The sequence below is a fragment of the Podarcis erhardii genome, assembly GCF_964252035.2.
Source record: "Podarcis erhardii genome assembly, chromosome: 1".
Classification (NCBI taxonomy): domain Eukaryota; kingdom Metazoa; phylum Chordata; class Lepidosauria; order Squamata; family Lacertidae; genus Podarcis; species Podarcis erhardii.
The window spans coordinates 1,804,094-1,826,608 of record NC_138497.1 but is presented as its reverse complement, the minus strand read 5'-3'; the positions used below and the strand labels follow the sequence as shown (position 1 = coordinate 1,826,608).

Sequence of the window (22,515 nt, the reverse complement as noted above, 5' to 3'; positions counted from 1 at the left end):
CTCAAGTCATCTTTCACAAAACAAGCTAAAGCAGATTATTAAAACAAACAGCAGGAGCCAGTCACCTGGAGCTTCAGACTGGAACTAACGAGTTCAACAAACATAACCTACTTAGAAACAACACAGTGGCCATCTTCACTCTGCTATCTTTGGCAATCTCCTCATTATTTTTACAGAAAGAATAAATGATGTAAGGAGGGAGCTGCAGCCCAAGATAGGAAGAGAGGTAGTAAGGGAACACCTAGCCACTTTAAATGAATTCAGATCTCCAGGGCCTGATGAGCTGCATCCAAGGGTACCAAAGGAGCTTGTGGGTGTAATCTCAGAGCCTCTGTCTATGATCTTTGAGAATTCTTGGAGAACAGGGGAGGTCCCTACAGACGGGAGGTGGGCAAATGCCGTCTCCATCTCCAAAAGGGGAAAATAGGAAGACCCAGGTAACTACCGACCGGTGAGCTTGACACTGACACCGGGAAGGTCCTAGAACAGATAATTCAACGGTTGGTCTGTGAGCATTTAGAAAAGGATGCTGTGATTACTAAGACCCAGCATGGGTTTCTCAAAAATAAATCATGCCAGACCAATCGATTTCTTATTTCCTTTTTTAAATGGAATTACAAACTTGGTGAATCAGGGAAATGCTGTACACACAGTGTATCTTGATTTCAGTAAGGCTTTTGACAAAGTCCTCCATGATATTCTTGTGAGGAAGCTGGTAAAATGTGGGTTGAACGAGGTGGATTTAGGTGGATTTGTAGCTGGCTGACTGACCAAACCCACAGAGGACTCATTAATGGCTCCTCATCATCCTGGGAAAAAGTGACAAGTGGGGTGTCGCAGGGTTCTCTGTCCTGGGCTTGTTGTTGTTCAACGTCTTTATAAATGACTTGGATGAAGGAATTGAGAGGATGCTCATCAAATTTGCAGGTGACACCAAACTGGGAGGGGTAGCTAATTCCACAGAAGACAGAATCGGAATTCAAAATGAGCTTAACATATCAGAGAACCTGGTGCAAGCCAACAAAATGAATTTCAATAGGGACAAATGTCAGGTTCTGCACTTCGGCAGGAAGATCCAGATGCACAAATATAGGACGGGGGACACTTGGCTTACTAGCAGTACGTGTGAAAAGGATATGGGGGTCTTGGTGGACCACAAGCTGAACATGAGTCAACCGTGTGATGCAGCAGCAATAGGAAAAAGCTAATGCTATTCTAGGTTGCAACAACAAAAGTCTAGTGTCCAGATGAAGGCAAGTTATAGTCCTGCTCTATTCTGCCTTGGTCAAACCACACCTGGAGTCCTGTGTCCAATTCTGGGCGTCACAATTTAAGGAGGATGTTGACAAGCTGGAAGGTGTGCAGAGGAGGGCAGCCAAGCTGATCAAGGGTCTGGAAACCAAGCCTTAAGAGGAGCACTTGAAGGAGTTAGTCTGGAAGAGGGGAGACTGAGAGGAGATATGATAGCCATCTTCAAATGTTCTGGGTTGCAACTTGCATCAGACCCCCAGAGTACCATAAAATCAGTCTAAGGACACGACTAAGGACAGGATTCTGTCTGCATTTTACAAACCTTTTTTTATGGAATGGAGGCAGGGAAATGGACACAGCATGCTTGCCCAGCACCACCTTCTTCACATAATTGCAAGTAACTGATACAGGAGACTTGTGATTAAAAATGGGCTTTGTGCAGTACTTATTCAAGGCCAAGTACCCTGTACTACTGAATTACTATTCTAAAAACAGCTATTCAGGTACAGTGGTACCTCGGGTTAAGAACTTAATTCGTTCTGGAGGTCTGTTCTTAACCTGAAACTGTTCTTAACCTGAAGCAGCACCACTTTGGCTAATGGGGCCTCCTGCTGCCACCGCGCCACTGGTGAACGATTTCTGTTCCCATCCTGAGGTAAAGTTCTTAACCCAAGGTACTATTTCTGGGCTAGTGGAGTCTGTAACCTGAAGCGTCTGTAACCCGAGGTACCACTGTACCAGCTATGAATATACTTTTTCATTAACAACCAACCAGTTGATGATTTTTCAGTGAAAAGGTTGAGCACGCAGAACTGGGGGAATTATGAGTATGACTCCAATTTGCAGTCACGGTAACAGATGAATGATGGTGCCCTCAGGCTAAAGGATGTCCTTTCTTCCATGGCAGCCACACAAGGAAAAACAGGGCAAGTCAACACTGGTTACATCCTTTCACACCTTCAAACTGCGAAGCATCCTCCTTTTCTTCCTCCCTGGAAGCTGAGGCTGAGAAGAAGTCCAGTTGCACAGCGCAGATAACGGAGTCAGCTCCCTGTGTGAGCAAGTTCAGCTTGGCAGCTTCCAAATGCCAGCAGCCTCCTCCTCGACTACGCTGATGAGTCAAGATGGCAGGATGCCATGTCCATTTCAGAGCAGCACACACATGTTGACACATTGCAAAACAGACTGAGGATCTGCTTGTCAGTCTGATATGGCTACATGGACTATTTTTGTTTCTGCTCCCTCCAACTTGCCTGGCTTTCTCTTTCAGAGTTTGTGCAGAGGAGAACAAAGAGGGAAGAGCAGCTAAGTACCACTTTCCTATACAGCATCACACTCAGAAACCCAATATTCTGTTCAGGTACCCCACATAGGTGAATCGCCCTGAGACCTCTGGGTATAGGGCGGTATACAAATTCTAACAACAACAACAACAACAACAACATTAGAAAGAGGCATCTCTGCTTTGGAGGGAAATGAAGGAACTGTCAAATCCACTTCGCTAGAAAAATGCATATCTTGGCTGAGTGGGGATGTGAACCCTAATCTCCTAGGCCTAACCACTCTAATCACTACACCACTCTGCCACAAATTATTTGCATTTAAAGGGCAATTTTGTGAAGGACCATCACCAACCCCCTTCTTTAATCCTGGATAGGGTGCATGGACAGGGACAGGGACAGGGACAGGGACAGGGACAGGGTGAGAGGCTCCCGCCAGTCAGTCCATTGCCTCCTATGACCCCACAAACAAAGGGAGGTTATCAAAAATAACAGAGGAGCCTCCTTCTGTCAAAGGAATGTCCTCTACCTCACCTAGGGAAAAGCAAAGCAAAGCAGAAAGCAAGGTGGCCAACAGGAAATGGAGAATAAGAAGTACTCTGAGCACACACACACACACCTGCTTCCTTTCCTTGCCTTTATTATTTGTTTCTATTTATTTCATTTATATCTCCCTTTTCCCTCCAAGGAGCTCCAGGTGCCATACTTGGGTCTGCTGACTGAAGCCCAGGAGCCGGGCAGAGCCCTGGGCAGCTGACCCTGCTGCCTCTCCCGAGCAGCACTGTGCCTCCCTTTCACGGGACAACCAGCCCCAATCTGCCCAGAAGCAGCCGACTGAAATGCCCATTGGAAGGGGGTGCTTCATTTATGGCGTTTTCCTCCGAGGCGGTGCACGCCCTTCTTCCCCTTCTCCATTCCATCCCCACAAGGACCCTGCGAGGTAGGCTGGGGGGGGGGCGGAGGAAGGAGACCATCCTTTCGTCCCTGGGGGTGGGGTGGGGGGCTTGCTGGGCGCCCCTTGGTACCGGGGAAGGGAGTGCCGGTCACCTGATTCCCCGGGCAGCGGGGCTGGGGTGGGGGCCACGGGCACCTGCAGGCTCCGAGTCCGAGGGGCCTGGAGGGCGTCGCCGCGGCTGCCCGGGCCCCCTCCCCTCCGCTGGGCAGGGCAGCTTAAGAAAGCAAGCGCCGCCCCGGGCGCGGACACTTGCCAGCGCCGCCGCCTCCGCGCCATCCAGCCGGCCATGGAGAGCCCAGCGCGCACTTGCCGCCTGAGCGGCGGCGGCGGCGGCGACCCGGCCCCCCCGGGCGCCATCACGCTGGAGGAGCTGGAGGGCGGCGGCGGGGCCGGGGCGGCCGAGGCGGCGGCGGGGGCGGCAGGCTGCCCGGACTCGGCGTACGGCAGCAGCTTGGAGGACAACGCCGGCGACGAGCAGCCGGAGCAGGAGCGCCTGCTGAGCTACTGGCAGAGCGTGGGCCGCGGGCACCGCGTGGACGTGCCCAGGGGTAAGCCAGGGGCAGCCAGCCGGGCTCCGGGAGCGGGCGGCGCGCTCTCGCCTTGGCGCAAAAGGCGCGGACTCCACTCGCGCCCCGGCCCGGCGGCTAAGCCTCTCGCCAGCGCTTTAAGGGGCTTTCGCTTTGGCCAGGATTAGCTTGGAAGGGGCGCTGCTGGCCGGCAAGCGCCTGCTCCGGGTTCCCAAAGGCGCGCGCCTTCCGAGGGACAGACAGGGAGCGCTTGCAAGGAGCGGGCTCCGCGGAGCAGGAGCGTTGGGAAGCGATCCTTTCCCTGGCAGGCCGCCGTCTCCGCCAGCTGTTTCCCATTCAGGATCAGGAGGAAGTTAAGGCTGCTTTCCGCTTTGGTAGAGGGAATCTAAGCGAGGGGATGGAGCCGGTGCCCGGAGGAAAGGTGGCAGCATTGGGGTTTCGTTTGTTTTCTAGTTTAGAGAGAAGGCAAGTGAGGGGCGATATGAGAGAAGCCTGCAAAACCAGGCATGGCAAGGAGAGAGTGGGCAGAGGAAAGTTTTTCTCCCCCTCCCCGTACAATATAATTCATGGGCATCCAATGAGGCTGAATGTTGGAAGGTTCAGTTCCGATAGAAGAGCACACAGTGCAGAGTTACAGCGTGGACCTCCCTCCCACAGGACACAGGGAGGGTGGGCCACCAACTTGGATGGAATGAAAGGAGGATTAGACAGATTCATGGCAGAGGAGAGGGCTACCCTGGCTACTAGCCACAATGAGGCAGCAGCAGTTCTGAATGTCAGCTGGTGGAGGCCACAGGAGGGGAGAGTGATGCTCAGGTGCTCAAATCCAGCTTGTGGGTTCCCCACAGGCCTCTGTTTGGCCACTGTGAGATGCTGGACTAGATGGTCCAACCGCCTAATTCAGCAGGCTCTTCTTACGATTACAACAGGATGGGCACCTGCTTCCACAAAGCAGAGCATGGATACCATACTTTCTACCAAAAACCTTTTGCCACCTGCTCGTTTATGTTTGTCACCCAGCGTGTTTCCAAGCCATGAAATTAGTTCCTCCCACCAGGGAGTTTCCAAAGAGTTCATTCGATGGAAGGGCGAGGAGAGACGGTGTGCCAAAGTGGTTTTGTGTAGGATTGTGCACTGGCCAGTGTTGCCCTGGAAGTCTGCAGTAGGAATTGCCTTGCTGAGTAAGAGAACCACTCTTTTACTCAGCAAAATCATTGCCCCCAGCACCTGCAAATGTGGATCTTTGGTGCTCCTGAAATTGGATGCTCCATCCTTGGCTATTACGATTAATATCCACTGACAGATACATCTCCCACTAATTGTTTAATCCTTTTTGAAAACCATCTAAGTACACACACCCCGGCTGACACTTAATGCTATTATTGGTTTGACATCACAGAACTACAGTGAAGGCTGAAGCTGGCCAAAGGTTTCAAAAATGCTCTGCAAGGAAACCCAGCATGGTGCATTAGTAGTTTTGAGGGGAGTCTGGGGTGGCGGAAGCACATCAAATTATGGCAATGGAGCAGGATACTCTGTCCATCACAACTTAAGACCACAGAAAGTAGTGGTGAAGAGAAACTAGAACTATTATCTACAGGGAAATAGCAGACAAATGCTCTAGCACATAATGGCAAAATCCTGGCTTACCACACTGCAAGGGGACATAAGCCTCAAAGCTACTTTGGGGTGGGAGGTGTTTACTACCTTCCACAAGGCAAAGACTGTCCAGCCACTTGGCCTCAAGAGATGAATATATTCTATCATAACTCAGCATACCTATGACATAAGTGTCGTCCTACAATGAAAGGTTTAATGTACGACCAGTAGCACTCTGATGGGGGGGGGGGTGTCAGAGAAGTCTCCCTCCAAGCCATGCCCAATTATTAAAACACCAATGAAAGGTCATAAGGTGACAACAAACTGCTTCAGTGACGGTTGTAACATAGCCCACCAAACATGGCACCAACCACTGCTTCTCCCCAATGGAGATAGAGAAGTGGTTTGAAGTTGGTTTGGTTAGCAACACAATTGGTTATAGTAATTAAAGGTTAGTTAATGGAGCAATCTTACAACTAGGGTCCTGTGCAGAGATGTCATCCACACCAGTCTGTAATGTCTATGTCTTGTACACATTTGCTGTGCTAATGCATTGCACTGAACTCAAAGTTACATAGACCAGTCAAAATAAGTTATGCAAATATTGCAATTAATTTTACTTTGGCATCAAAACAAAATTAGTTGGTTGTTCTTAAGTCCAATAAATATCAGTGTATCCTGGAAACAAGCCTTTTCCAAACTGTGTTCTATTTCTTACTACCTGTGTTCTATTCTCACCCACATAAGAATTTTCATATGTGAATCAGGCATATTTACTTCTATAAACAATTTAATCACATTTTTACAGATATGGCAGAGCCAATCCAACAGCTGACCAGAAATAACCATCCTCAGGAGAGAGAAAGTGTTCCATTTGTTGTGATAGCCCGTAAAGAACAGGTATCATCTCTTCATTAAAATACACCTTCATGCATTATAGCAAGAGCGGGCAGAGAAACAGGCATGGCTTCTACTTTTGTATATCTAACAAGCAGTCAGATTTTAGTGAATGGAAAGTGGTCTTAAAACTAGTTTTTAAAAGCTCTCTTTGTTCCTTCCCAATTTTAATTGTGCTCTAAAAGAAAAAAAATTGTTCCCTACCTAACATGTTCTAACCCTACTGCAGAGGTCTAAAAATGTATGTTGTCAATGGATGCACAAGTGGCCTCAAAGGCATGAAGTAATGGTCAGCTAATGCTAATATTCCCCCCTGCCGTTTCCTCATGGAGAAAGGTAGCCTAGCCTTAGCTGTAGTCTGGTAACCCCTGGGTTGGATGAGTTCTTCTCAGCCTAGCTGCATTCTGAAAGACCAAGAGGGCAGGTAGACTGTGTATATATGAACAAATTCTGTGTTATGAATTACCCTATCCAGCCATCACAAATATTGATTATTTCTGAATGAATTCACCCCTTTCAGAGCCAAACTCACAGTCTACAACAGTGGTGGATGTCAAATACTGGTAGAAGTGAAAGCTTTCCTGAAGGCCCACCACCCGTGTGCCTTAGTCTTCCTTTTAACTCTTTAGCTTGCCTTAGGGTGGTGGTATGTGGGTAATAAATTATAATAATAACAGCAACTTTTGAAACTTTACAGCTTGGGAATCTTCTTTATGAAAAACGCCACTATGAAAAGGCGAAATGGGCTTGCGTCAAAGTGCAAGAAAAGCAGTATGAACAGAGCATATGCCTAGGATTCATGAAGATTATGAGATACATTTGTCAGCAGAATTCATCAGGTAAATAATTGTCAGACACACATTTTGTTCTGACTGCACCACATTACTTATAAATGTGCCATTTGATCCTGCAAGGAGAATTCCCAAATGCAAAATTTCCCAAGGCTGCAAAATTTGATTCCGCATGTGTGATTTAACTTCACAACTAGCTGACGGGTAATGTCAGGAAATTACTAATGACGATATGCTTTCCTCAGGCCTATACTTGGGAATGACTGTTCCCATTGCAACCATAGTTCGCACCAGTGAGAGCACTCCAGGCATCACAAGATTTGTGACTGTAGCATATTACCTCCCCAGTGGGCTGCAAGAACAGCCACCTGCGCCCAACGATCCGGATGTTGTCATTGAAGAGTGGCCTCCAACCATTATTTATGCCAGGTAAGAATCAAAAGTTGCCTATCTAAGTGCCAGGGTTGATTAGCTGAAAATCTCACCATCATGACACATTGTTTTCCATGGATTCATTCCAAACACTGAACAATTCAAAACCAAAATCCTCTCATGTTTACTTTGTGCTATTTAACCTTGGCTGTGAGTCCTGCAACAGCTGCTCCCTGCCTTGCTGGCCTTTTCCCACCCGGCCTGATGCCAAACCAAGGCTTTGCATGTTGTCTGAACTGGTGCACATGGTGAAACTCTCCTCACTAACCATGAGCTGTAACCATGGTTTTTTCATGCACCTGGAAAGGAGCAAAGCCCCTTTGACCTCACCCTCTGAGAACCCTCACACTCCCAGTAAGCCTAGTTTGGCTTAGTGTGCCAAGCAGGCAAATGTGCGATTGTAGATAGCTATTTAATTTTAATTAAGCAAGGAGCAGTCGGAGACAAAACCAAGCAAGTGTTAAGACCTTGTCAGGTATCTCGGCTCCAGCTACACAGTGCCTTCTGGATATTTCTTTAAGTTGATGAAAAAGCAGGATATGTTTGTTTAAGCACATTTGTATCCTGGTATTGGGCTTCTAAAGCAGCTTAACTATAACTACCAACATACACACCAACTAAAATCTCGGTCTTGAAATCACTGGATTGTATCCAACTCACTCAACTAATTCTTTCTCCCTCTTCTTCCCTGCAGCCCCTTGCTACCCCCTAGCCCCACTCAAAAGCCTCTCCAGAGGGTCAAAGGTGGTTGCCCAGACCTTCTGGAGGAGCTTTTTATGGGGGGCAGGAGGGGAAGGGGAAGATTGGTTACGCAAGCTGCCTTCTACTCACCCTAAATGTATTTAAAATTCTATTTTCATTACTGAAATGTTTGCTATTCTGGGTTCCCATGGGAGGAAGGACACCAGACTACAAGTGCAGAATATCTGTATCAAATAGTTGTGTGGAAACAAACACAAAAATCAGCAAGCACTGAGAATGAGACGTGGCATGCAGAATTCAGCCTCTAACAGTCTCAACACTCTCCCCAGCCCACTTTTTATATGTGTGTGTGCAGGCACATATATAATATAAACAGAGAAATGGGTAGTTTCTAGCGTTTGTGACTTCAGGGATCTTGTTGATGTCACGGTCCCACTTTCAATCTACAATCAAGGGATCGCTGTAAGTCTAAAACGAATAAAATATTATTTTAAAATGGCTTGTTCACAGGGCCTTCAGAGGAGTCACCAACGAAACGTCCATTGCAAGAGAAATTAATATGCTGGCCGAACTTCTGGAGAGTCCTGAGCTGTGTTTGCAAGATACCTTCATAGTTGCAGGATACACAAATCCAGCTGCTACAAATCGACAGAACGAAATATGGTTTCTTGAAAGACCATAGCTGGCTATTTTTGAGCTACACGACAGCCAAGTTCCATTGATGGATCACCCATGAAACACACAGGTGAACTCTAGTCAGCTAGCTGGAATGATCAAGAATGCTATGTAGCCATTAACTTTATAAAGCCTATTTCCTAAGAAAACACGAATATCACATTCCACCAGCATAGCCTGACAGACAAACCAGCTTCCTTCCTCAGCGATTAAGAAGGCAAACTTGGAGTGTCTGTTGCCAGCTTTGAAGGGTTTTTCCTAGCTGTTGCTTCAGTTATGTGTAGTCACTAAGATTTCAAGCACTTTCACCAAAATTAAGACACAGGAGATATTCTGTATTAAGAGAAATATAGTGTTCTGTTCCCTTGGCATCCCTCCCAACTCTACACTTCTGTGATTCTTCCCAGTATTTATTCTGACATGCAAGAGTGCTTCACTAACTCAATGGAAGTCGAAGTTGTAGGTAAAACTGCACAATTTCTGAACATTTTATCTGATGCTACACAATCGCCATTCATTTGAGAGAGGCTACAGAGGTAGCTCCACCAAAATGAACTGCATTGTCTGTGAGCAAATAATACCCTAGCAGATGCTAACAGTAATTATTCCTCATTATCACACAAGTTTATTTTTATAGATACAATGCTATTGACTATTTTCTTCTGAATATCTACTATAGGTGAACAGAAATTGCTACCTCCTTTATCAACAGAAATAGTGTTTTGTTGTACAGTGGTACGTCTGGATGCAAACGGGATCCGTTCTGGAGGCCCGTTCGCAACCTGAAAAGAACGCAACCCATGTCTGTGTGGGTCACGATTCGCCGCTTCTGCGCATAACGTCATTTTGCACGTCTGCACATGCGCGAGCAGCGAAACCCAGAAGTAACCCTTTCCGGTACTTCCAGGCCGCTGTGGGACGCAACCTGAAAACGCGCAACCTGAAGCAAACGTAACATGAGGTAGGACTGTATACATTGTTGATATCTTGGCTGTGAGTCCTGGAAGACTTGTTCCCTGCCCTGCAGGCCTTTTCCCACCTGCCCTGGTAGGGCGAGGCCCGGACTGACTCCAGCTACAAAAGCTGAGGCTGCTGAACAGACTCTAGAGGGTTTTGTTGGAGGTGGGGTGTTGCTGTTAATTTTTTGTATCCTTATTTTGGTTCATAGAGTTTGTGTGGCAATTGTTCAGTTTGGTTGTGTACTTTTTGATGTTTTGTTTATGATTACTTTTGTTATGTTTGTAGCTATGTATTTTTTATATGTTGTAAGCCACCTTCAGCACAGTTTAAACTTTGCTAGCCCACAAGCAAATAAAATGATTGACTGGTATTTAATTTGAAGAATTATCAGAAGGAAATTTCACATTCTGAGAATACCATGTTTTTACTCATTTTGAAATTATCCACTTAGCCAGCTAGGATACAAAATGAAATCTTTTGTAAGTCGAATTTTTAAAAAAACTAATTCAAGTCTAGAAATAATAAAGCTGGAATCCTAATTGCTAATTTACCTGTGAAAGATATACGTCATATATTGTTTACTGTTGGAAGTTGCCATGAATAAAAACTTTATTGCTCTGTGTTATCCCGAGTTTATTATTTATTTCATAAATTTACACACTATTTGATTGCAACCTAAAAGCAATTTTGATATATTAGTTAAGTCACCGGCATCTTTTTCTAAAAAAAGTTAGCAAAGCGTCCAGGTGAACTTTTGTTGCTCTTAGTTTCCCCACTTGTAATGGATACCTTCCTCTATTTCAACACCACAGACAGAATTTTATAAAAATAATCAGTAAAATTACTTGTATTGGAAGAGGAATGCATTGTACAACCTGGATAACATGGAACGGAGACTTTAATTTCAGCAAGTCATATTAGATAGGAAATGGGCATGGAACTTGGCAATGTAGTTGTCTAGGGTCACCTGGCCCTTCTCCCCAGTCAGGTGGGAGCATTGCAAAAGTTTCCTGCATTGCAGGGGGTTCGACTAGATGACCCTCAGGGTCCCTTCCGACTCTGCAATTCTATTATTAAGGAGCTCGGGTTATGGAGCAATCCTCAGAAACTATTTTCAATAGCCCACATGCTTACAGAGCAGCTGCCACTATGTGCTTGTAAACTACCAACCTGGGGAGGTATCATACCAATTCCATTTAGCACCCACAAGTACAAAAAAAATTGAACAACTGGCCTCTACAAGTTCTCTGAAAGGAACTGCTCCTTCTGCAGCTGTTCTCCCATCTGTCACTGCACACCTGTCTTTAACCCTACACCGACACAGAGCCTCAAGGTAGACTCTGCTCAAACAAAACCTCTGTAGAGGACAGTAAGGGTGGTCTGAAATACCACCTCTGCATCACACTATTACTTGCTCAATGCACTTTTATGTTTTGTGTGGCTTTTCGACAGTGCTGGCTTCATTTCAAGACAGGCTCATCTGAGACTGAATTGAAAGCATTGCGACACCTCTGGGAAGCCACTCGCACACACAAAGCAACAATACCACTTGCATTTTTTCACCACCTAAGAAAAACCAGGACAATGCCCATAATCCCTGCCAGCAGAAGATCCCAACCCCAGTTCATGGCTATGTAATATACACTGGTCAGATTGGAGCTCCAAAGGCCACTTTCCCCTAGGGACAGGACCCACTTAAGGAAATCAGGATGACAGTTTCCTGAAGTTCCTTCACTGCATTCTTACAAGGAAGCCAACACTAGAATCGTCCACTCAGATGTCATTTAGTGAGAGACTAAAAACAACCGTCACGATCAGGTACCAGTGACATTTTTGAAAGATTAAAGCAGCACTTGGAAAACAAATCCAAAAGCAAATCCAGTTTCACAGAACAAATGAAGACACCTCTTTAGAAGAATAAAAACAAGCTGCTTTCAACAAATGTTTCACCACCATTTCTGCTCTGAAGTTCTGCCTCCTGCATTCTTACCCACGCAATACGAAGTTTCTGACTCACCTTGATGTAAGCATTGCGAACTTCAGCCAGCTCCTTCCCAAGTGGAACAACACATTTTTCAACCTGCCGCTGGTGAGTGTAAGGCTGGATATCAGGAGAATCTTCAGTACATAGTTCTATGTGTGAAATCAGCAGGTTGGAAATAACTTGTTGCACAGCCTGCAAAGAAATCGTAAAAAAAAAATACCATCTGGCTGTATTTTACTTAGCATCATGTTAGCACAGTAAAAATCGGGCAAACACTAGCGCCTCGGGTTACCTTGCCCTCGGGTAATGCAAACTACAGGTTGCAAAAGCGGCAAACCCGGAAGTGTCCGTCCCCCCCACGCATGCGCAGAAGTGCTCTACCACCATGCGCATGCGTGTAACAGTGATCCTCAGGCTGCGAAAACCTCGGGATCCAGCCGGACCTCCGGAACGGATCCCGTTCGCAACCGCAGGTAGCACTGTCGTTTAATGTAGATACTATATGTTATTATATATTACACTGTATCAGGGGTGTCCAACTTCCAAGAGACTGAGATCTGCTCCCACTATAAATAAACTGGCAGGGATGTACCCATTGGAATGACCAGAGTTGAGATTTTCTTGGAAAGAAGGACCAAAGTTGTTGAGCTGTTGGACAGGCCTGCACTATGTCTTGTAACATTTACATCCCTCGGTTAGATTAATAATATTATCACAAAGACGCAAGTCCAGCACCCTATTCTCACACCCGCCAACCAGTTGTCCCAAAGGCCTTGAGCAGGACAGAAGCACTATCCCAACTCGCAATTGCCAGCAGCTGGCATTCAGAGGTGCCACAGATGGTGCAAGTGGAACACCAGCTGACTGGGGGCTTCAGCGAGATGGGTGCCCATCAATATGCAGATGATACCCAGCTCTACCTCTCTTTCAAATCAGAACCAGTGAAGGCGGTGAAGGTCCTGTGTGAGTGCCTGGAGGCGGTTGGAGGATGGATGGTGGCTAACAGATTGAGATTGAATCCTGACAAGACAGAAGTACTGTTTTTGGGGGACAGGGGGCGGGCTGATGTGGAGGACTCCCTGGTCCTGAATGGGGTAACTGTGCCCCTGAAGGACCAGGTGTGCAGCCTGGGAGTCATTTTGGACTCACAGCTGTCCATGGAGGCGCAGGTCAATTCTGTATCCAGGGCAGCTGTCTACCAACTCCACCTGGTACGCAGGCTGAGACCCTACCTGCCTGCTGACTGTCTCGCCAGAGTGGTGCATGCTCTAGTTATCTCCCGCTTGGACTACTGCAATGCGCCCTACGTGGGGCTACCTTTGAAGGTGACTTAGAAACTACAACTAATCCAGAATGCGGCAGCCAGACTGGTGACTGGGAGCAGCCGCCGAGACCATATAACGCCGGTCTTGAAAGACCTACATTGGCTCCCAGTACGTTTCCGAGCACAATTCAAAGTGCTGGTGTTGACCTTTAAAGCCCTAAACGGCCTCGGCCCAGTATACCTGAAGGAGCATCTCCACCCCCATCGTTCTGCCCAGACGCTGAGGTCCAGCGCCGAGGGCCTTCTGGCGGTTCCCTCATTGCGAGAAGCAAAGCTACAGGGAACCAGGCAGAGGGCCTTCTCAGTAGTGGCGCCTGCCCTGTGGAACGCCCTTCCAGCAGATGTCAAAGCGATAAACAACTACCTGACTTTCAGAAGACATCTTAAGGCAGCCCTGTTCAGGGAAGTTTTTAATGTGTGATATTTTAGTGTTTTTTGGTTTCTATGGAAGCCGCCCAGAGTGGCTGGGGAAACCCAGCCAGATGGGCGGCGTACAAATAATAAGTTATTATTATTATTATTATTTATTTATTGAATTTATATACTGCCCTATACCCAGATGTCTCAGGGCAGTTCACAGAAAAGATAAACATAAAAACCACAAAATATATAATCAAAATAAAAACAACCCAATCACGCCCTCCTGCTAAAAAGAGCCACATTTTAAACAGGCATAGGATGCCAAAGCAAGCCCCTTCCTCCCCAGGTCCTTGGATTAACAGAACTTGAATTACCTTTGTGTCACTGCCAGGAGTAGCACTTAGAGCCAAAATACGGAATTGCCGCGTATATTTGCACAATTCTTTCACAACCTGAAGAAAGAAATAGCTTTCATCGCCACTGTTATGCTACTGTATCCGAAAAACAAATTTCTACAAGACAGGCTCCCAAATGACATGCAAAAGCCCTCCTAGTTCACACCTAAAGCTCATCAGAGCAGCATTTTATTTATTTTTCATTGGCTTGCTGTTTCTGACATATGGGGGGGGGCGTGTTGGAGAGAACAAACAATATCTCCTGGCTTGGATGCAATGCTAATCCAGGGTTCATGGTTGGTTTCTTCTATATGCTAAGAGAAAGAAACCAGCAGCACAGAAAGCCATGTTGATTGCAATGCTCTACTTGTTTATGGTGACCTGTGAAGTGGGGATTGAGACAGCTAGCTTTTGCTTCCCAGTTAAATCACAGGACCTCAGAGCTATCTAGAGGCACAAGACAGGCATCCATCTGATACTTCTGCTGCTGCTAAACTTCTTGTAAATATTGCAATAAGAAAACCCCAAAGTACAGTGCTTTTTTCTGCATAATACAGCATATGAAAGACTTCAAGTTAAAAACAACCTTTCAGGACACAAACTTCATTTTCCCACTACTCTTCCACTTGTTCAGAATGGATTACTTGGTCTCCAAAGCCTTATTCAGTTAGGAACCAACTAGGCTGGGAACTGGCTAGTTTTAACAAAATTAAGTTATCTTGAACCCCTTGCTTTATGGCATTTTTAATATCACTTTTAAAGTAAGGATGTGATATACATAAATCCTCAGAAAGTCATAATCAAACACCTTACCACATATTTAAATTTATAGTTAAAAACTTATGTTTCAAGCTGCAAACAGTCACCCTACCTGACAATAAGCATGATTTCCAAGAGCTCTGTGGGCTTCATCAATAACCAGACATTTAATTTTCACTGCAGGACACACTCCACGGGAAAGGTCATTTGCCATTATCTGAGGCGTAAGAAAGAAAACTCTCTTATTTTGCCAGATTTCTTTCCGATCAGCCACTTGGGTACCTCCTGTAACAACACAAGCAAGCATTTAGAAAGGCACCTAAAACCCCACTATGGTTTCAGTGGCGATTCACAGAAAGGCCACGCTTCAGCAGTGTTTGCTGCCAACAAACCCATTCTTACACTTAAAACAAAGGCCAGTTTTCCATGTTAGAGCATCTTGGCGCAAAAGGCAAAATATGGCACATATCACATGTGAAAAGAAGACATTGGTCCAGATGCTTATTGTGAACTGCCCTAGAACTAAATCTGGCCAAGGGAAATTCCTTCTAGCTCTATAATTCTTTGATTATTATTTTTTTAGCTGAGATTCCCTTGCCTACCTCTGCAGTGCCTGAAAACCATCAGGCCCTGCATCCGCAGCAGTGACCAGAGGAGGAATGGTGCTGGGAGGAGTGCGGAGAAGAAACGCCCTGGTGCACCTGCAGGAGCGCAGCTGCACGCCTTCCTCTGCCCCAAGCGTGCCTCTCCCGCATCAGCCTCTGAAGCCAACTCTCCAACCACTTGTTCTTATTCCTCCACTGTCTCCCCAAGTTTTCAGCTGTTCTTCTGAAGAAGTGTGCATGCACACGAAAGCTCATACCAAGAACTAACTTAGTTGGTCTTGAAGGTGCTACTGGAAGGATATTTTTTAATTTGTTTTGAGTCCCTGTAAGGGGAATAAATTTATTTATTTTATTTATTTATTTACTTATTTTATTAGGCTCCTAACCCCCACTGTTCATTATTACTACAGTATTATTGTTGTAAGCCAGAAAATAGCTTATCTCCCGAGTTTATTCCAATAAAACTCAGAAACGTGAGGAGTTAAGGGTCCAATGTTGTTTATTGCAAAGCAATAGGTTACAGTCAGATTGTTCTGCAAAACTGCAACCCTGCCCAGTGGTCTAGGCAGTGGTATTTATAAAATTTCAAATGAAGTATTTCATTTTTCACCAATCATACACATCATTACCTCATTTCATGTTTAACACACACGCGCAATTTCTGCTGATTAAGTTCTGATTCCCACCATGTTCTGTTACATTGTGTTAGTGTGCATGTTGGGAACCTGTGTTACGTGCAGCCATTTGCACCATGTAGCAACTTATGTTCTAGCTTACAGCTGTATCTTTGTGATTCACATATTAGCTGTATTTCTGCCCCAATTCTGGGGGGCGGCAGCTTGCAAAATCATTAGTGGCGTAGCGTGGGTTGTCAGCACCCGGGGCAAGGCAAGTAATTTGCGCCCCCTAACCCTAACCCCCAGATGTTGCGCCCGGTGCGGCCAGCCCCCCCTACACTCCCCACGCTACGCCACTGAAATCATCAGTTTCATAAAGCAACAGGTTGCCATAACTTCTCTATTGGAAGCGCACTCAGGGATTTCCGGGGCTACACATTATCACATTTATTGTGGTCCTTTGGGCCAGTGCCACGTTATTGCATAATTAAATTGGTCAGAGTTTAACTGAATTAATAATAACAGTAACAACAGTAATATCAACAACAAGAATAACAATAGTAATTCCTGGGACCTGTGAAGAGGGCCATCCTTCAGCTCCCCCACCCGCCTCTGTATTATAAATAGTAATAAAGCTGCTTATTATTATTATTAACAGTAATAATAACAACATAATAATAATAGTAATTCCTGGGACCTGTGAGGAGGGCCATCCTTGGGTTCCCCCAGCCCCGCCTCTTTATAATAAATAATAAAGCTGCTTTATAATAACAGTAATAATAACAGTAATAATAACAATGACAATAATAGTAATAGTAATTCCTGGGACCCGTGAGGAGGGCCATCCTTGGGCTCCCCTCCCCCCCGCCGCCTCTGTATAATAAATAATAAAGCTGCTTATTATTATTATTATTATTAACAGTAACAGCAGCAACAATAGTATGTAATTCCTGGGACCCATGAAGAGGGTAATAATAACAATGACAATAATAGTAATAGTAATTCCTGGGACCTGTGAGGAGGACCATCCTTGGGCTCTCCCCCCCCCCGCCTCTTTATAATAAATAATAAAGCTGCTTTATAATAACAACACTAATAAATAATAGTAGTAGTAGTAGTAGTAGTAATAATAATAATAATAACAACAACAACAACAACAGTAGTAATTCCTGGGACCCGTGAGGAGGACCATCCTTGGGCTCTCCCCCCCCCCGCCTCTTTATAATAAATAATAAAGCTGCTTTATAATAACAATACTAATAAATAATAATAATAGTAGTAGTAGTAGTAGTAATAATAAGAATAAGAATAAGAATAAGAATAACAACAATAATAGCAATTCCTGGGACCCGTGAGGAGGACCATCCTTGGGCTCCCCCCCGCCCCCCGCCTCTTTATAATAAATAATAAAGCTGCTTTATAATAATAATAATAATAACATTAATAATAACAATGACAACAGTAGCAATTCCTGGGACCCGTGAGGAGGGCCATCCTTGGGCTCTCCCCCCCCCCCCGCCGCCCGCCTCTTTATAATAAATGAGACTAGTACTGCTAGTGGCCGTGGTTCCCCGGCCGGGCTCACCGGTGAGGGCGGCCATGTGCCGGGCGGGGAGGGCCATGAGGGCGGCGCAGGCGTCCCTCTGCTGGGCGACGAGGGGCTTGGTGGGCGCCAGGAAGAGGGCCTTCCCCCCGGGGAACCAGCGGTAGAAGTTGCCCAGCACCACGGCCGCCACCAGGGTCTTGCCCAGCCCGGTGGGCAGGCACAGCAGCGTGTTCTGGAAGAGGGCCGCCCGCGCCGCCCGGGCCTGGTAGCCGCGCTCCTCCAGGCCGGCGCCCACCGGGAACAGCCACACCCGGCCCGCCGCGCCGCCCGCGAAGCCCACCGGAGAGGGAGGCCCCGGCCCCGGCTCCGGCTCCGGCTCCGGCTCCGGCTCCTCCTCGGCCGCGGCAGGCGGCGTCCCCCACACCTGGAAGAGCGTCGCTTGCCGCTCGCCCCGGCCGCCGCCCCTCATGCCGCCCACGCCGCCGCCGCCTTCCCCTCACGAGCAGCTCCCCTCAGGCAGCGGCGGGCGGAGCAGCCGCCATCTTGAAACGGCCGCTCGGCCGCCCTCAAAAAGCCGCGCCATCCCCGCCCCGGACGGCTGCGCGCCGCCCTGATTGGCCGGACGGCCGCCTGGGCGGGGCTTCCCCAGAGGCTCACGTGGCGAAGGGGAGCCCGGGAGCGCATGCGCCGAGCGCATCGTGACGCCGCCTGTTTCCCGACCCAGTTTGATGTCAATGAAGTTCGCCGCGTCAAAAGCCTCGTTCGCAAGATAGATAGAGCGAGCCATATCAGGAAGGTAATGGAGAGCCGTAAGTTGAAACGTACGGGAAGAGAGTAGGCTGAAACAAAGTAAAAATCATATGAACTTTCACTCTCTTCTTTAAAAAAAATCTGCAATAGTTGTTGTTTTTTTAATTGCTTTTTATTGATTTTCCAACACGACAAAAATTACACATTGCAATTAAAACACACACACAAAAAAATTTTCCAAATAAACCAAGTCTGGCAAGGCAAATCCCCCTCTTTCCTTACTATCTATCAGTAATTTATGCTTTATCCTGTTTTTGTTTTTGCCTTGCCAGATAAGCAGGAACCAGCATGGTTTTGAATTGGATGGGTGACCAAGGGCTGAAATCCCAGAAGTGCCTGGGGCTGGACTAGATGGCCCTTGGGTCCCTTCCATCTCCACCAATTCTTTGATTCTATTTATTATTCATTCAGATTTTTTAAAAAATTACAAAGAGAACATAAGAAAAACAAAAAAACAAAAAGAAATGCACAGTACAACACCAAAAACAGAAAAATACAAAGAAAAAAATGCCATCATTAAAAAAGAATTGCTTCACTCTGCGGAAGAAGCAATCGACTCTCAGCACCGCGCCGCTCACCCCGTCCCGTTCCAGAGCCTTTAAAAAGGCTCCTTCGCGGCTTGGGGGGCGCAAATGGTGCCCACCGAGTCCCCACGCTCACAAGCTTCTCCTGCCTGTGATTTTTGAGGGTCCCCGCTTCGCCGCAGCGGTAAGACCCGATCCCGCGGAGCCAATCCCTCCGGAGCTCAGAGGGAATCTGCCATTAGTCGTCGGCGCTAACCCGGAAGTCCCCACCAATTCTTTGATTCTGTGTACTTGGCAGGCACCGAAAAGAGGACAGTGGGGCACCTGCTTGACATTAATAGGAAGGAGTTCCAGAGTGTAGGTGCTACCTGCCAGACTGAATTAGCGAGTTTTTACAAATCATCACAGAATTTTGTTTCCCACTTGGGTACCGAAAGGTGCAGCTAACCAGTGAAATAAAAAATCTAAGGTCTTATATATTTAATAAATGTTCATAAATGTACCAAGCAAACATATACCTAAATGTATAAACGACATGTCTGAAACAGCACAGGAAAACAGCCCTGGAACCATTTTGACTCCCAAACTGACCAAATGATTTTTCTGCAAGGTCAAGGAAAATAGAAAAGCCTCCTCATTGCCTTTTCATTCACAAATCCTGTCTTAAGGGTATGTCTGTGTTTGAATAGGGTGAGCCTGTGACCTGGCTCAGGAACTAAGTATTTATCATTACAAAAGACTGGCCAGGCTCCCCAGGGTATCCAATCAAGTAAGCATTAACAGGTAACCTACCAGACAGGAGGTAAACAACGCACTCGGATTTCTGTTGTAGACCACCCTTTCCGTGATGTATGCATGATGCTTCTGGGGGTGGTCTTGGACTCCGGGGCGGGCAATTTAAAATGTATATATAAGGGCGGACACACCTTTGTTCTGGGTCCTCCTCCTTCTCCTGCTTCTGAAGGGGTCACCCTGTTGCAACAGTTCAATAAAAATCAGGCTTCCTAGCTGCTTTGCTTCTCAATATTCTCTGGCTGGCCTCTGTTATTTTCTCCGACTGATGGAGAACCTGCAAAGGACTCTATAAGGGCTCTTGCGTCCCTCATAAGGGAATAAGGGCAGATTTATGTTTATTACACCAGCAACCTGGAAAGCTAGTTATTTAAAAGGTATGTCCCTCTCCCTTGGTCAGGGGAGATCTTTCATATCTATCCAACAGAACTAAAGGACAATTAGTCCTGCAGTCAGGAAAGCAGATGTGGGAATTCCTCCTCAGTCCACAACTGCCACAACTCCTTTCTTCAAGGGCAGTCAGACAGGCTGCCATACTCTCTCCTTTGGTATGCAGGGTTATTCTGGTAGGGAGAGCATGAAGTATTTGAAGAAGTGTGCATGCACACGGAAGCTTATACCCAGAACAAACTTAGCTGGTCTCTAAGGTGCTACTGGACAATTTTATTTATTTTTTATATAGTTCTTTGTATAAGAGCAGCTTTGTCTCATCATCAGAGTCTCCAGGAGGCATGTAAGAGGAGGGAAAGGAAGTGGGAAGTGCCAGTGCCAGGGAAAGGACCGGATTATCAAGCCTAAAGGGGGAGCCAAGTAAAATATCTTGAATAATAAAAGGGACAGACTGGTGCTGCTGTCATTGTTTCGGTTTGGCCGGAAACTTTGCAAGATCAGAGGTCCCACAACATAACCCAAGAGGATTCTTTTTCTCTCCCTTCAGCTTCTCCAGCAAAAGAGAAAACCAGCAGCCTTGTGGCATTTTCAAGAGATGTAATGCATATCTGAAATAACTGTACAGCGAAGGGTCAGCACTAGAATGCTGTTTACTGCTCTGGTGGGAGTGCTGTTACTGTTACCCATTTCAATAAATTTCAGAGGAGTTTCTGTTATCACCTGTCAAAGCAAAACTAAATGAAACAGGGATACAAAGTCCCCTTGAAGTATCTATTTACCTACCCACATCCTGCTACTGTATTTTTATAATTTAAATTTATATACCATCATTTATCCAAGGATCACAGGATAGTTTACACTATAATATATTTATATATATTTGCATACCGCTGTCTCATAAAAAATACAGCAGGGTGGCACAAATCAGTTACTGATTGTGCATTATTAATTGTCCACATAGGTCAATTTTATTTATTTTTATATATATATATATATATATATATATATATATATATATATGCAGGTTTTGGTGTCCTCGGGTGTCTTCCCGTGTAAAAGTTGGGGTGTCTAGGCGACGTTTCGACGAGGTCTCACTCGTCATCTTCAGGCTGGTGCTTTCGGCTTCTTGTTACTGGAACAGAGCTGGATCTCAGTGTTTGAGTTCCTATAAATACTGTAGAGGGGGTGTGGTGTATCGCCTCCAATGTTCTGGGCAGAGAGGAAGTTCCCAGGCTAGTGTGCCTTTTCTTCTTTTGTTCCTTAATTACTTGAGAGATATCTTGAGTGATTTCTTGAGTGATATCCTGAGTACCACTTAGGTACTAATGACCCACCTAATGACCCACCTAAGTGGTACTCAGGATATCACTCAAGAAATCACTCAAGATATCTCTCAAGTAATTAAGGAACAAAAGAAGAAAAGGCACACTAGCCTGGGAACTTCCTCTCTGCCCAGAACATTGGAGGCTATACACCACACCCCCTCTACAGTATTTATAGGAACTCAAACACTGAGATCCAGCTCTGTTCCAGTAACAAGAAGCCGAAAGCACCAGCCTGAAGATGACGAGTGAGACCTCGTCGAAACGTCGCCTAGACACCCCAACTTTTACACGGGAAGACACCCGAGGACACCAAAACCTGCATTCCTGTACCCGTGAAAATCTACGAAAGCAAATATATATATATATATATATATATATATATATGCAGGTTTTGGTGTCCTCGGGTGTCTTCCCGTGTAAAAGTTGGGGTGTCTAGGCGACGTTTCGACGAGGTCTCACTCGTCATCTTCAGGCTGGTGCTTTCGGCTTCTTGTTACTGGAACAGAGCAGGATCTCAGTGTTTGAGTTCCTATAAATGCTGTAGAGGGGGTGTGGTGTATAGCCTCCAATGTTCTGGGCAGAGAGGAAGTTCCCAGGCTAGTGTGCCTTTTCTTCTTTTGTTCCTTAATTACTTGAGAGATATCTTGAGTGATTTCTTGAGTGATATCCTGAGTACCACTTAGGTGGGTCATTAGGTGTGGATTAGTTGTTAAAGTCTTTGTGTCTTGACCTCTTGAACTTTGTGAAGAGTTTTCCTGAGAAGATGGCTGTACTGTACTTAGTTGTGCTCTGGCTTGGCTTCGTGTATAGGGGCGAGCTGTGGTTTTGTGGCTTGTGTCAGCCAGATCTGTGTAGGGATTGCAGGGGGGTGCAGCATCCGGAGGTGCCACCATGGATTGGCTACTGGATGGTGTCTGTAATTCATCTGTGGAGAGGGTCTGGGTTTGGGTCTGGTGTGGTTGATTGGTGTTGGCGTTCTGTGTGCCTCTGGATCTGGTGTCAGTTTTTGTGGGGA

The 22,515-nt window shown here is 46.2% G+C and overlaps 2 protein-coding genes across 3 annotated transcripts in view; one reads left to right on the top strand and one right to left on the bottom strand.

The window, feature by feature from the left end:
* FANCM (FA complementation group M) overlaps window positions 1-18,164 on the bottom strand; it is a 48,016-nt gene extending 29,852 nt beyond the window's left edge. Inside the window, exons 1-4 of one of the 2 annotated variants that reach the window (XM_081875737.1) lie at window positions 17,699-18,164; window positions 15,004-15,176; window positions 14,112-14,189; window positions 12,087-12,245 (exon numbers count right to left, since the gene is read on the bottom strand). In XM_081875737.1, coding sequence (XP_081731863.1) covers window positions 12,087-12,245; window positions 14,112-14,189; window positions 15,004-15,176; window positions 17,699-18,128 — 840 coding nt within the window. In that variant the 5' untranslated portion in view covers window positions 18,129-18,164. The remainder of the gene's footprint in view (window positions 1-12,086; window positions 12,246-14,111; window positions 14,190-15,003; window positions 15,177-17,698) is intronic. The other variant, XM_081875736.1, reaches the window with a different exon arrangement.
* Window positions 3,762-10,694, top strand: LOC309350021 (heme-binding protein 1-like). Its single transcript, XM_081876520.1, has 5 exons — window positions 3,762-4,034; window positions 6,421-6,512; window positions 7,207-7,348; window positions 7,546-7,729; window positions 8,945-10,694. The coding sequence occupies exons 1-5, from the start codon at window positions 3,773-3,775 to the stop codon at window positions 9,114-9,116; spliced, it is 852 nt and encodes a 283-aa protein (XP_081732646.1). The 5' UTR covers window positions 3,762-3,772; the 3' UTR covers window positions 9,117-10,694.
* Window positions 18,165-22,515: the final 4,351 nt, after the last annotated feature.

Bases quoted from the DNA above. Each gene is read 5' to 3' on its own strand.
- LOC309350021 (XM_081876520.1), top strand. From the start codon at position 3,773: ATGGAGAGCCCAGCGCGCACTTGCCGCCTGAGCGGCGGCGGCGGCGGC. The intron at 7,349-7,545 runs GTAAATAATTGT...TGCTTTCCTCAG, and splicing joins TTGTCAGCAGAATTCATCAG to GCCTATACTTGGGAATGACT. The intron at 7,730-8,944 runs GTAAGAATCAAA...GCTTGTTCACAG, and splicing joins CCAACCATTATTTATGCCAG to GGCCTTCAGAGGAGTCACCA.